Here is a 13,577-nt window from a genome sequence, read left to right as displayed (position 1 = left end):
TTTCTTCCCCCACCGGACCAGGCCTCAAGACAAGATACCCTGCGACAGGGATACAAAGGGGAAGAGTTCCCAGTAGCTTGTGTGCATAATGGCTGTTCAGCATCCTGGATGCAAAATCAGATCCTGCAGAAGCAGTAGCTGGAGTCTGAACAACTAATTCACAAGAGATCTTGGGAATATATTCAGAAAGAATGCAAAGAGATTAACAAGCCTGAGCTTCCCTGCCTTTTCTCTTTGAAAGGGCAAGAGTTCATATCTGCAAGTCCTCCCTAGAATTTCTGGTGCTTCAAGTAAACATGCACTGGGTGACCCTGACCTCCCCAAGAACTGGAAATCACAGCACACCCTCAGATCCTTTATTTGTGTCCTTGGCAAGCATACAGTTGCTGAACTGCCGTGACAGACAAGTTGATGCATTTGCACCACATGAGCCAACACTGCACGATTGAGCAGAACTGGGAAAAGCTTGAGTGAAGTCAAAGGTATTTGTGAAAACAGCTGATGGGCAGATCTGTGTCTGTGCCATGGAAGTATTGTGACGGAGCCAACTGGATCACCGGGAAAGACAGAAACATGACAGTTTCTGCCGTGGTCCCTTCTAGGCTCACAAAGGCTACACCACTGGTAAATTCCTTGTGGAGCTGTTTCTGGCAGCACAAGGACACTCTTAAGTTGTTTCTGGCTGCTCGACTATTAGCATTCATGGCAAGGATGGCAGGAAAGAGTATAACTCACCTCAGCCGATGAGTATCCTGAGGAGGAATATCTGGACATGCCAAAGTCATCATCACTGCAGGGAATGACAATATACAGCAATGAAGGAAACAACAGTTAGAGAGAGCTGTATTCCCTGGTTAGCCCTATCTTTCTTGTGCCATGAAGCTGTACTTCATCCACAGAGAAATTACATCAAGGGAGTCTGGAGAGCAACTTTCATCTGTGATCCTGAGACCTTTCCATCAAAGTGCTCTTTACTCACATCTCTTTTCTACTTGTTTACACACACAGACTTGTTACGGCATATGCTGAAGGGCACAGCAAGGAAGAGTGCGAGTGGCCTGCAAGAGCAGTTTCAGCAGGAATTAGCTTCAGTGCTGCACTATGGCATGAAAACTTGCTTGCACCATAATATATGTATATGTATATATATAAAATCTTATTAACCCTTTGCATACCTGTCCGTATCCAGGGCTACCAGTGGCTTTTCATCTGGACTCTGATCTAATGACGAATAGCCCTTGTTGGGAACGACGAGCCTGAAATAATTAAATGCTGTCCATTAACCACACAGTAAAGCTCAGTACCACACATAGTCTAGAGCAAAGCCATATGATAGTTGGTTTTCCCTGTTTCACTTCCTTGTAAGTCCCCTTATCGGTGAAGACATTTAAATGGGTGCAATTCAGAGGAAGCGGGCTGTGTCTCTAGGTAGTTCAGAGCAGTTTCACAAGGATGAACACTGGACATGCATTGAGAACACACTCCTCCCTGAAAGGAAAAACAATTGGGACACTACACACTTCATTCTGGTGAACCTGATCACTAGCACTGCTTGTTGTATCAGACTTCTCATTTTTGTATTTCTTTTTTTTCCTGTAGCAATGAGTACATGACACTAGCAACAAATAAATGGGAGAAGGAGGCTAGGGGAAGGCAGTGGCTGGGTGCTCCTACTATTCTTCTATTGGAAATCAGGGATTTGGTCTTTCTGCATGAGCTCCTACACAGCCCCCACAACACAGCACTTCTGAGTTCTCACTCCTAAATTTAGAAATATAAGGAATATGAGCTGGTGGGTGCAGCGTAAGAGTCCAGTCAGACTAGAACTTTTAAAATTCTATTATTTTATAGACTTTCACTTCATCAGAAGTATTACAAAGGCTGATGATGACTTTGCACCTTTAATTGCCTGAGAGAGTTTGTGTGTTGGAATACAGGCTTCAGAGCTTTTACAATAAGGAAAATACATTAATTCAATGGTATCCACTTCACAACAGAGTTCTTCCATCCACAAAACTGAACATGAGTAAACAAAACACTACCAGGGGATCTAGGAGAAGAGCACTTTGTGGTGCTATTTAACCGATTAAAAAAATCACTACATCTTTTTCTTGAGAAACGTCTTTTTTCTTAATAACACAGAACTTAAATTTTTCTGCAACACACAAAAACTGTGATAATGTCTTTGCCCCGATCTAAACCTTTTCCTTGCATTCTGATTGTCCTTATGTTTGCTTCCCACTGTCCTTGGAACAAAACCAGATTGCAGTCAGAGCTGCTTTCTTCTGCAGGTGTCCTAGTATGAGCTTCTTGTCTTGGTGGTTTTGATCACTTAACATGAAATATGTTATGACAAAATCTGAGTTTAGGTTATCCTCAGAGCAGGCTACAACATCTGTCTGTGCAGAAGTGGTGCAGATGGTGTTGTGGGCTCTGCCTGTGCTCAGAGTATGAGAAATAAATAATCTGTTTTTATTATAAGCAAATTAATTTAGTGGAAAACAGAAGGGGGTGGGATTTTCTTTTTTTCATTTAATTACAAGGGTTTTATAGGCATATTGTGAAAGCTGTAAGGTGGAAGGTCCTGTCTGGGCCTGATGCCAGGGAACCTTTGCGGCCGGGAATAGGGAAAAGTATAAAAATAAAAATGTACCCTCTGCCACATGGTTTGGCCTTTGTGTGCGGAGAGACCCCTCTGTACAATGTACAGGGGAGGTACATCACGATTCAATCAAGAGGGAGGGTAACACCCCCTCCTGAGTCCGAGAAATTACCTTTTAAGGTAAAATAGCTGACACTCACTGAATATGTAACAGCTTATGTAACCAAGAGAATACAAAAAGGCACGTTTTTCAAACGGTAGGGTGCTTTCTAGGTCCATGTGACTTAGGATTGCACCCAGTGCTGCATTAAGAACTTCTTGCTGCATTTTTCCTTGTCCTGCAGGTTTTTTTGCCGTTTTCTTAAATTGGAAGCAAGGATTTTTCCTACAAGAGTGAGTGTGCCAGTATCACTCCAACCTTGTTCACATATTATTTGCTTTTAGGAAGACTGAGTGTGTTATGAATTCAGAACCTTTTACCTCTAAGGCTGTGCCCCTGCCCCAGGAGGAGATTGAATAGTGAAAGCAACCTGGTACTAGAGGCTGGATGTCAGAAATTCATATAGATAATACAGAAGAACAGAAGCCTTGGGAAAGGAGGAGAAGGTGAAATAGAGACTAGGAGAGGCAATGCAGTTTGCCTGAATGAAGGAAAACATTTGATGAGGAAAAAAGCAGAACTGTTATAAAAGTGGAAATGGCTTTAGCTTATTCTCCTCCTGCAGAGACCAGAGGAAGCCAACAGTTTAGACTTTTAAGAACTACCATAACCTGAATATTTTGCAGTGTATCCCACTGGAATATCTCCCATTGTACTGCAGCCATTATCTTGTGAAAAGAAGTTGCTTGAACAAGCTTGTGGCATTTCTGCCTTCTTGGGGTCGCCCTGTTTATGGCAAGACAGACAAAACCATTCTGAGGTATTACTAGGGCTGTGCTTGTGGTGCTGCTTGGCTCTCAGAAAGCCAGAGGAGCTGGGAGATGAAGAGACATGGGCCAGTGAGACCCTGTGCCAGACACCTCCCAGCTATATGGGAACAATGGCTACATCTATTAAAGCAATGGCTGCAAACCTCTGTTTTGCAGATCCCAAGGGACGGTTCTAAAAGCTGTGTGAAAAATAACTAAGAAAAGCAAGTCTACTGCCAGCAGGGTCCACTTGGCTGTGGAGGCATCCACATGTCCTCTGAACAGTGCTCAAGTGTACACAAATGGACTGAACTGGCTGTTCAAAAGCTTTTGTTGACGGTGCCACTGCTCAGTCCTTCCCCACCCAAATCACTCTTCTTTTCATCAGCATCTCAGAAACAGCAGCCTTTCCAAGCAGAAGTCATTAATTTTACAATAGGCACCTGTACTTCTCTTCCTTACCATCTTCCTCCACTAATTTCAGTGTTTCTAAAATTCTCAAGCAGGAAATCTTCTACCATTCCTCTTGGGAAACTAGCATTCAGCCTATTGCCAAAAGAAACCAATTGTCATAGGTTTTCTTGCTTGTAAAAAAGAAAAAAAACCCTGCTTGGAATTTTTTCCCTTTACCACTTTGAAAGAAAGCTGTTGAGCGAGGGAGGGGGAGGGATGGCTAGAGTGAACACACACACAAAAGGACTGGCTAATGGCCCCACATCCAAGCTAATTGGCCTCAGAAGACTGGGGGGGGAGGTGAGCTTTTTTCCTCGGGAGACGACACTTTTGACTTTTGCCCAGACTCAGGGAAGGGAGTGGTGTGGAGAGGGGTGTTTCTGGGTTCATGTTTTTGTCAGGGGGACTGGCTTCTTCTGGCCCCGAGGGAGGTCCCAGTTCGCCTCTGATTCCTCACGTCCTGCTCTGCCCACTGGCTGGACTTGCCTCGGATTCATCGGAAAGCCGGTGCCATCTGCGGAGAAACCTTTGAGGGGAAAGGCCGCCCCTCCCCTCCTCCTTCCCCATGTCGGCAGCAGTTTGCACCCATCGACGAAAACGGGGATCCCAGCCAGAGCCAGTCTTCGACAGCGGGGAGCTTGTGTCCACTGACGAGGAAGAGGAGTTTCCAGTCACAGCCAGTGACAGCGTGAGTCAACAGGAAGACTACCTTCTCCTCTCCCCTTCGGTTGGGGGGGGGTGGGTCCCATCCGGGTGCTTCCGCGCACTGGTGCTACAGGCAGCGGCTGCTAGAGCCCAACAGCGCCTCCTGCCGACCATCGGAGAGCAACTGCAGCCTCTGCTCCTCCGAAGATCCAGCAGCGCCCCCTGCTGTTCGTGGTTAGAATTGCGCTGAAAGGTGAAAAGTACTTAACTGATTTTGGTGGGAATTTGGGTGCAGGATCGTTGTTTGGTTTTTTTGTTCTTTTGTTCTGTTACCTATACATACATATTCTTTAATAAAGGGTTGTTATTTTTTTTCTTTCTCCACATTTCCTCGACTGGAGCCCCTTAATTTCGGATTTGCAATTGCTCAGAGGGAGGAGCTTGGTCTTCCTTATAACTTGCCCTCCTTAGCAAACACGTTTGTCCCGTTAAACTGAGACACCAATTTTTTCCAGCTTGTATTCAGAAGACAAAGAGAAGCATGGAAAAGCCAGCTGAGAGCATCTGCTCAATTTCTTGATACCACTAAGGGTCTGGCTCCTTTATATGGTCTCAACAACCAAACAGAGCAGTGAACAGTGCAGCGTGTTCCAACAACATCACAGGGGCTTACAAATAAAACTTGACAAAGACCTGGCATGATTTATGACTACTATTGTGGGGTTTGGGAATTAATGAATTAACTTAATATATGGTTATTCAGGGAACTTTATCATTCATCAGTAAACACCCAGAAATCATGCAGATTCTGCTGTTATTCTAAATGAGGTCCTCTGCTAAAAACTGCCACCTTTCTAGTAGCATGCAAAGCATGCAATCCAGTGGACTCAGGGGGGTTCCTCCCTCCTGAATGCAGGTAAATGGTGTACTGAAGCTTGCATGGAAACAGCAGAAACACTGTAAGTATTTAGCCAATAACATCCTTTTTTACAGTGGTTTGTGGCACTGTCTGATACTGTCATACAGAGATGTCCCAAAGCAGCTCCAGCAAAGTATGACCATGCTGTTCCAAGTGAGGAGGAGGTACATAGCAAAGCATACTGAGATGGATTGTCACAAGCCTTTGTTAAATCAATCAGTATGAAGAAGGGGTCATCATCAAAAAGGAACAGGGGAAATACTGTAATAAAAGCAGCCAAAGCAGAACTAAGCTCTAAACCAGTTTGCATTACATGAAGCAGTATCATACACTCTCCTGCTGTCAGGATTAGGTGTTATGTGAGGCTACCCAGAACATGCAAGACAGCCATATCAAACCCCTAATTTCAACCAAGCTGGGCTGCCTCTGCCTGCCTTCAGGCTGCACTGTCACCAGTCCTGATCCCAGATGTCCCTGCATGTCCCCAGGGGATGGGATGCAACACAGCACAGAGCATTTGGGCCTGCCAGCTCTGTTTAGGGCAGACACTGCTCTCATAGTGTGTTTGGCAGTAGGCAAATAGCAATGAACATCATCCTTGCCCATCCTAAGGTCATTAGGGATTGCAGCTTAGAGCACAGATGAGTGCTTTTCCAGTCCTTTACCTTGGTCGTGCCATCACGTTGTTCTTCTTGGGCTGCTGATTAACTGGGCTTCCCATGTTGCCGTTCTTCAGGGAGCCCTTCTGAGCCAGCTCCCTCTGCTTCTCTGCATATGGGATATAAAGGTGTCCTAGTTAGAATGGCTGGGACCAATTCATCACTGGATGGGTGTAACCCAAAACTGTGTATTCTATAGCCTTCCATGCCATTTCCCAGAAACTGTTATCAGTAGAGGCCTGTGAGGTAGGAAGATGTTCCTGTCCTCATACCCTTTTATGGAATTCCCCACTCTGATACCCTTTTATGGAATTCCCCTCTCTGAGGGAAGGACTGAGCACTCCCGCCTGAACTGGAGAATATATAAACTGGGAGTTTCGGAACCTTTCCACCACTCGTGGGATCCAGAGGAAGACTGCAGACCACCGCTCTCAACCAGACTGCAACTCACCGCTCTCAACCAGACTGCAACTCACCGCTCTCAACTGGACTGTAATCACCACTTTCTGACCAGACTGCAGCAGCTCTCCCACCAGCAGGTTTTTCCCCTCTCCCTTTACTTTGGACTCGGGGGGGGCCAAGGAACACCACTTTTTGTTCATACCCCAGAGTACTGGGTTATACATTTGGGTTTTGTGGGTTAAAACCACTTGTCTGTCTGTATAATTGTACTAATTGTATTATTTTAATAAATTGTTATTCTGACTTATAATCTCTCTTTTGAGTTGAGTTCATTTCCCCTGCTGGTTAACTTTTAAACCAGCACAAAAGGGGAAAAGCAGAATTAATAGCAAAGGACATGAGCTCTCCATCTCTCAATAAAGGACACTTCAAAGGCTGGATGAGCTGTGTCCCATTGCCTCCAAGGTCACCAAGGGCTAAAGCTAACTGTGGAGTAATGGATAGGGTTAAAAGTTAAAGGAGAATAAGAATTACAGAGGACAACCAGCTGCTGCCTCCCGGATGGAACATGGTCACAGTGCCCCACAAAGGTTCCCTAAACACCTGTTACAGAGGATGCAATGGAGAGGGGAGTAATGTGAATACACTGCAACCTCCCTCCACAAACATCCTGCAGGAAGGGGAACATGGTGACACTTTGCCTGTGCTGTATCTGTCCACCAAGGAAGATAGATGCCAAGGATAACTACCCAATTAAGTATTAATGACTAGAGTCACTCAAACTCCACCTAAACCTAAAGAAATAGTATAAAAGGAAGTTGGAAATGGGGAGAAATTGAAGGAAGATTTCCACCGAAACTGCTGGGATCAGCTGACAGGCCAAACCTGTCTTCCCCCCCGTCCAGGGATGCCTGTTGGGTGAGAAACTTATGCTATGCACGCTCAATACTGCTTTTAAGGACTAGAGCTTGCTTTTGCTCCATAATAGAAGATTGTTTTGTTTTAGAGTTTGTGCTTGTGCTTACTTTATAGTCTTATTAGATTGCTTTAAATATGTTTTTGCAGTTAGACATTATCACCAACTACCACAAACCTTATTAACTTGTCACAATTTGTATTAATAAAGAGTGTTATTCCATAAACTGTGAGAGTGAGTCCTTAATAAGGTGCTGACAGTTTGCCGGCAGCAGAATAACACGTGGGAAGACCTGCTAAGGGGTCTCCCTTGCGCTGTTGCATGGCAGTCTCCAAAAAAGGGCAACCGAATAATCCCAATTTTGTGAATCTGTCCGGTGAAGAGTTACCTTTGGGAGAAGGGATACCTGACAGACTGGGTCGGACAGACATGGTTTCATTTTCCTTGGAGAACTAACAGACAAATAAATCTCTGTGTGTCAAAAGATCTCCCCTCTCTAAGGGTCAGGCGAATCCCCCCCCCCTTTCATGTGACACTAACATACCCTGACTCACAGTATCTTATTGACAACACACACTAAGATGGTCATAGAGCTTCTTGATGAGAACCAGCTGGGGCAGAGGAGGGGCACAGACTTTGCCTCTATCTGCACCTGGTTGCTGCATGGACTCTAAGACTGTGCTTTGTGCTGGGCAAGGAGATTTAACCTTTTTCTCCTCCTACTGAGGCTGCCACTGAGAGGCCCAGTGGGGATAGAAGAGTGTCTCCATCAAAGCATCATCACCATTTAGTGTTAGCCCAGCCTACCTTGACACTAGGCCTGAGTTATTACAGTTTCCCTGGATGGCAACTCAACAGACTAACACACCCCACAACAGAAAATGTTGTTGACCCTGCTTGTATTCCTAGCAACCTGTGATGTCCCCTGTGTATCTTTCTCTTTTATCTCACGTTGATTCTTGGGAGCTTGCTTTCTTTATAAAAAAAAAAAATAAGTGAAACATTTTGCAGCCGTATTTTTAAATAGTATATTGTTTGCTTAAATTTTCAGAGCTTGTTCTACTTGCTGCTGAAATGTACCTTAAAACTTGGACAGTACATTGAGCTTTCTTTGTGTATTCAGTGCAAGAGGGGATTTAAATTAACTTCTCATTTAGGAGAGACTATTTCTCTTAATTACTTCTCACCGCAGATTCACATATAGAATTCAGATCCAAAAGCTAAGCCTTCTTCAGGTATGCAGTGTTTGTGCTGTATTAATACATTCCTGCCTTCAGTAGGAATAGGAGCCCATGTATGATGGGTTATCATATAAACTGATATTCAATTTCCTGGTTCAAAGTCCTTCCTTGTTTCTTGTGGGAAATCAATTGGGTTGAGTTAGCAATTAGCCACAAAAGTTGAGCTAACTGCCCCAATCTCATCCTGCAATGCCAGGCAAGGTTTGTAGGGAAAAGCCAAGCATGGGGCCAGTAAGGCAAGAAAGGGCCTAGTTACGAACATTCTCCAGAGTGTGAGAAAATGTTGGGAACTATTTTTGCGCCATGCTTGAATAATAGGGATTTACCAGACTGCTGGCTGGGGAAACTGAAAAGTGAATTTGTTTTCCTTCTGCTTGTCCTGTGGTGTGTGAAATGTGCTGATATATTTTATTTTTCTCTTGTGGATTTTATTTCCTTTGTAGAGAAAAGCACCTTTTCCCACTTGTCTTGGGAAAGTAGCATGCCTACCAGGATGTGTAAGTGCAAGATGGGCCAACTCTCTCCTTTCCACACAGGTAAGAGCAGGGGAAGACATGCCCAAGGCCACCTTTTTGAGGATCAATAAACATCAGAGATGCCTAGAGCATCCCAAAGCAATTTAAGTGCAGTAGGAGCATCCATGCCAGCGTCCCCAGCCAAATACCTTAGGTAGGAATCAACAGTTCAGCTTCCTCTTGGATGCTATGAATCCTGAGTCCCTGGTAGCCAAAAACTGAGGGCTAGCAGGAGGAATGGAAGTCTACCTGTACTGGGTTTGCACGGCAAGGTTTTGTTAGCGGAGGGGCTACAGGGGTGGCTTCTCTGAGAAAATTCTCCCATGTCCAACAGAGCCAATGCCACCTGGCTCCAAGATGGACTGGCCGCTGGCCAAGACTGAGCCAATTAGTAAGGGCAGTAACACCTCTGTGATAACATATTTAGGAAGGGAAAAAGTTATTGTGCAGAAGTAATTGCATCCAGAGAAGAGAGGAGTGAGAATATGTGAGAGGAACAATTCTGCAGACACCAAGGACAGTGGAGAAGGAGGGGAAGAAGGTACTCCAGATGCCAGAGCTGAGATTCCCCTGCAACCTGTAGTGAAGCCCATGGTGAAGCAGGCTGTCCCCCTGCAGCCCATTGGGGTCCACAGGGGTGCAGAGATCTACCTGCAGCCCATGGAGGAGACTCACACCAGAGCAGGTGGATGCCCGAAAGAAGGCTGTTGACCCCATGGGAAGTCTGTGCTGGAACAGGCTCTTGGCAGGACTGTCTCCTGGAGGAGGGACCCTACGCTGGAGCAGGGGAAAGACTCCTTTCCCTGAAGAGGAAGCAGCAGCAGAAACAACATGTGATGAACTGACCATAACCCCCATTCCCTGTCTCCTTGCACCGCTGGGGGGAGGAGGTAGAGAATCGGGAATAAAGTTCAGTCCTGAAAGGAGGGCTTGTTTTACTTCTCATTATCCTACTCTGATTTTGATTGGTAATAAATTAAATTATTTTCCCAAGTCAGGTTTGTTTTCTTTGAGATGGCAATTGGTGAGTGACCCTCCCTGTCCTTATCTCAACTCATGAGCCTTTTGTTATATTTTCTCTCCCCTGTCCAGTTGAGGAGGGGAGTGATAGAGACCCTGGCACCTGGCATCCAGTCAGGGTCAAACCACTACAGCTCTGGGGTGTTGGGACAAGCTTCTAGAAGGTGGTAGAGAGGCATGAGAGTCACTTCAGGCTTTGAGGCAAGGAAACCCGCCTTCTGAGCCTTACAAGTGTTATGAACCACAACTACTTCCACCATCACCCAAAGGAGCTGTTTGGGTGACCATCTCCTGAAGTAATTCTGGACTATAAAATCCATCACATCAGATCCATCAGTGCCCATTTTGTGCTCAGTGCTTCCTCCTGGCATAGCAGGTGGAGTTTGTGAACTCCATTTCTAGGTAGTAAGCTCTTTCCCCGGCTTCCAGCTCTTTTGGTTTTGACCCCTAGACGTTCCTTGAAAGCCAGGGCCCCAAACTCTAAATACCTAAGTTCCTTCCTAGAAATGTGACAGATTTAGGCACTTCTGAAGATGTCACTTTTGGGCTCTGACATTTTTAAAAAAAATCTGTGATTTCACAAGTATTTCTCATAGAAGCTGCAATCAAACACATAAACCAGCACAGTAAAGAGGTGAGAGAAGGAACTACAACCTAGCCTTGATAAGTAAGTGGCATTTTTCTTTGAAGTTTGCCCCATATTGGCTGATGATACACCAAAATGATCATGAATCCCAAGATCACAACCCTTCACTGACCCAACTGTGCTAACTGTTGTGTGAAACATGGGAACTATGCACCTGGGGAATTCTCAGGGCATGAAAAACGAAGATGCTCTTTCCTTCTGAGTCATTCCAGACTCTACAGTATGGTAGTCAAGTATTCCTCACCAGACTTAGATGAGACCAGAGTTCCCACATGTCTTTCCCAGCCTCAAGGCCACTGCTTGTTGGGGGCCTGGCCCCATTAGAGAGGATAGACATTGTCCTCAGCACTTGGCAGTTTCTGCCTCTGGTTATGAAAAGACTCTCCATGTCCAGGATTGTCTGTGCTGCCTGCAGTGTTCCAGTATATGCAATGAACTTCCAGGAAGGCTACGCAGCCTGATGGAAAAATCAATGTCGACCCTATGAAACTTGCTAAGGGCAATTCTTGGGCACCAGAAGAATGAGGAAGGGTTGTTAACAGTCACTCCCACAAAATGCAGAGAAAATGAAACATGCAAGAACAAGTGAAGAAATAACAAATAGCAGGGCACAAATGATGCTATTTACATGGTATTTGCAAGTATTTGAAATAAGTTGGTTAGGTTTCATTTCACTTGGCTGTTCTACTTTTTACCATTGTACTTAGCAAAATACTCACACCCACGTGGTTTGTTGTTCTCCTTCCCATGAAGTGGTTATAGGTGACTGAGCATGCTGTGAGTACAGGTGTGATGGTTTGCAGAGCCAACAGGCAATCATTAGCAATAGCAGCAGAGCTGGTACAGTTTGGGGAGAGACAGCTTTACCCAAATCCACCTTCCTGCTGGCTTTTCATGAATTTTCCAGACAGACATTTCCTTGAAGAAACAAGATAGAGCAGAGGAGGCTGAGAAGTAGCCTGTATGAGTAGCCTGCATGTGCCTTTGACATTAAGAAGTATGCCCAATTTAGAGTCTGAAGATCCTCTCTAGTCATTAGCAGGGTTGCTTTGTTGGGTAATCTACCTGGCTCTCCATGCTTGAGTGGAGCCAAGCAGGATTAGCTTTGGTTTCAGTGGAGAGCTCAGAGAACACAAACAGCTGTGCTGTCAGCCTGATGCACTGGGGAATTTGTCTGACCAGTTTCATTTTAGTAAATCCTGGACATTGTGTCAGAAGAGAAACATGTAGAGTGGCACATGTGTGTTTTCTTGTGTGTATGTATGTGGGGAAGGGGTCCAGGATCCTTTCAATACCACTATACTACTCTGTACAGCATGAGGGACATCTCTCTGTCTGGACCTGCGAACCACTACATCACATCTCACTCCTCCTTTCTTGTCTACCTTGACACTTCATCTTTAAGGCACTTTGTCCCCATGTGACATTAAAATCATTTAAAGAAAGAAGATAAATCCACTCAACAAGCAAGCCGTTACCTTTATGCTAGCCTCACACTAGCCTGTTCTGTTTGCTGACCCCATCTGGGCCATTCAGCATCTGCTCCAAGTGCTGCTTCAAGTTAAGCTCTACTGGTGACAAGACAACAGCCAAGGAAACCCACAGAGCTTCCAATAAGACAGGAGCAATACCAAAGTATATAGGAGCAAAGGAAATACATGTTACAGACACGATCAGGACCATAATCGGCTCAGCCCTGCCTCCTGTCTGGCAGTGATCTCATGATATAGCTGCACACAAAGATCCTCAATAAGTTGGTGCCCTAGCAAGCTAAGCACTCAGCAAACCACTCCTGCCCTGATGTGCTTTGCCCTACCTGATTCAGGATGTGTCAGAGGATGGGCAAATAACTGTATGTTGACAAATGGAGAACACACTCCCATGGGGAACCTCACTTAGAGAAAATCGCATGTAAGACAAGAAGGGCTGAATTCCCCCCTTACTACTGGGAACAGTTACAGACCTAATGAATTATTCAATGAAATACTGTATTACTCAGTTTTCAGGACTTAAAAGCACAATTGACTGTCTCAAAACACTGTCAAAACCACAAAAGGAACTTGCTATAAGTGGTTCAAAGTGCCCCTGCATCATATTCCAACAGCTTGGTAGCAATGTATTGCCTGCAAATGGATACACCAACTGTAGAGATGGTGTCCTTCTGGCTCTGAAACATAGAAGAAACTCTAGGTAATTCCAAATCCCTATGGGCCAGCACCTCAGCTTTTAGGGGCAGTCCAAGAGCTCAGTCGTCTCCTGCCCCAGTCAGAAGGAAAGGAAGCCCCAGGCGCAGGCCACATGGTGAACTCTGGTTCTTTCTGCATGACCAGGGGAAGACATGAGGAAGTGGGATGGTGAACCCACCTCTAAACTGGAAGCTCTGGTACGTGAATTGAGAGGGAAGAGAGCTGTTAAGAAGGGTTCACCCAAGAAGGTTGTCAGTGTAGTTGCTGCAGAGACCCAAGAAAGCAATCAGCGATGTCCCAGACGTAAAAGAATTGAAATCACCTCCTTTGATTCTGGTGAGGGGACTTTGGGTCTGGCATTGCAAAGGTCAGATGGTGAATACTCTGACCAGGAACAGGAAATAAAGGGTCCATGCCTTCGACCAGGAGGAGGAAAGGGATGACTGAACATACTGGACTGTGTG

The 13,577-nt window shown here is 45.2% G+C and overlaps 1 protein-coding gene across 4 annotated transcripts in view; it reads right to left on the bottom strand.

Moving 5' to 3' along the window:
• The window catches only part of LOC113981713 (protein FAM219A-like), a 160,100-nt gene that overhangs the window by 992 nt on the left and 145,531 nt on the right, over positions 1 to 13,577 (bottom strand). For all 4 annotated transcript variants that reach the window (XM_027709267.1, XM_027709268.1, XM_027709269.1 and 1 more), the window contains 3 exons: positions 6,194 to 6,296; positions 1,176 to 1,256; positions 736 to 790 (listed from right to left, as the gene is read on the bottom strand). In XM_027709267.1, the coding sequence (XP_027565068.1) occupies positions 736 to 790; positions 1,176 to 1,256; positions 6,194 to 6,296 (239 nt within the window). The remainder of the gene's footprint in view (positions 1 to 735; positions 791 to 1,175; positions 1,257 to 6,193; positions 6,297 to 13,577) is intronic.

Source organism: Neopelma chrysocephalum, unplaced genomic scaffold (genome assembly GCF_003984885.1).
Source record: "Neopelma chrysocephalum unplaced genomic scaffold, ASM398488v2 Primary Assembly neopelma1_96721, whole genome shotgun sequence".
In the NCBI taxonomy this organism is placed as follows: Eukaryota; Metazoa; Chordata; class Aves; order Passeriformes; family Pipridae; genus Neopelma; species Neopelma chrysocephalum.
Note: the sequence above shows the minus strand (reverse complement) of the source record. Positions and strands in the feature narration are given on the sequence as shown.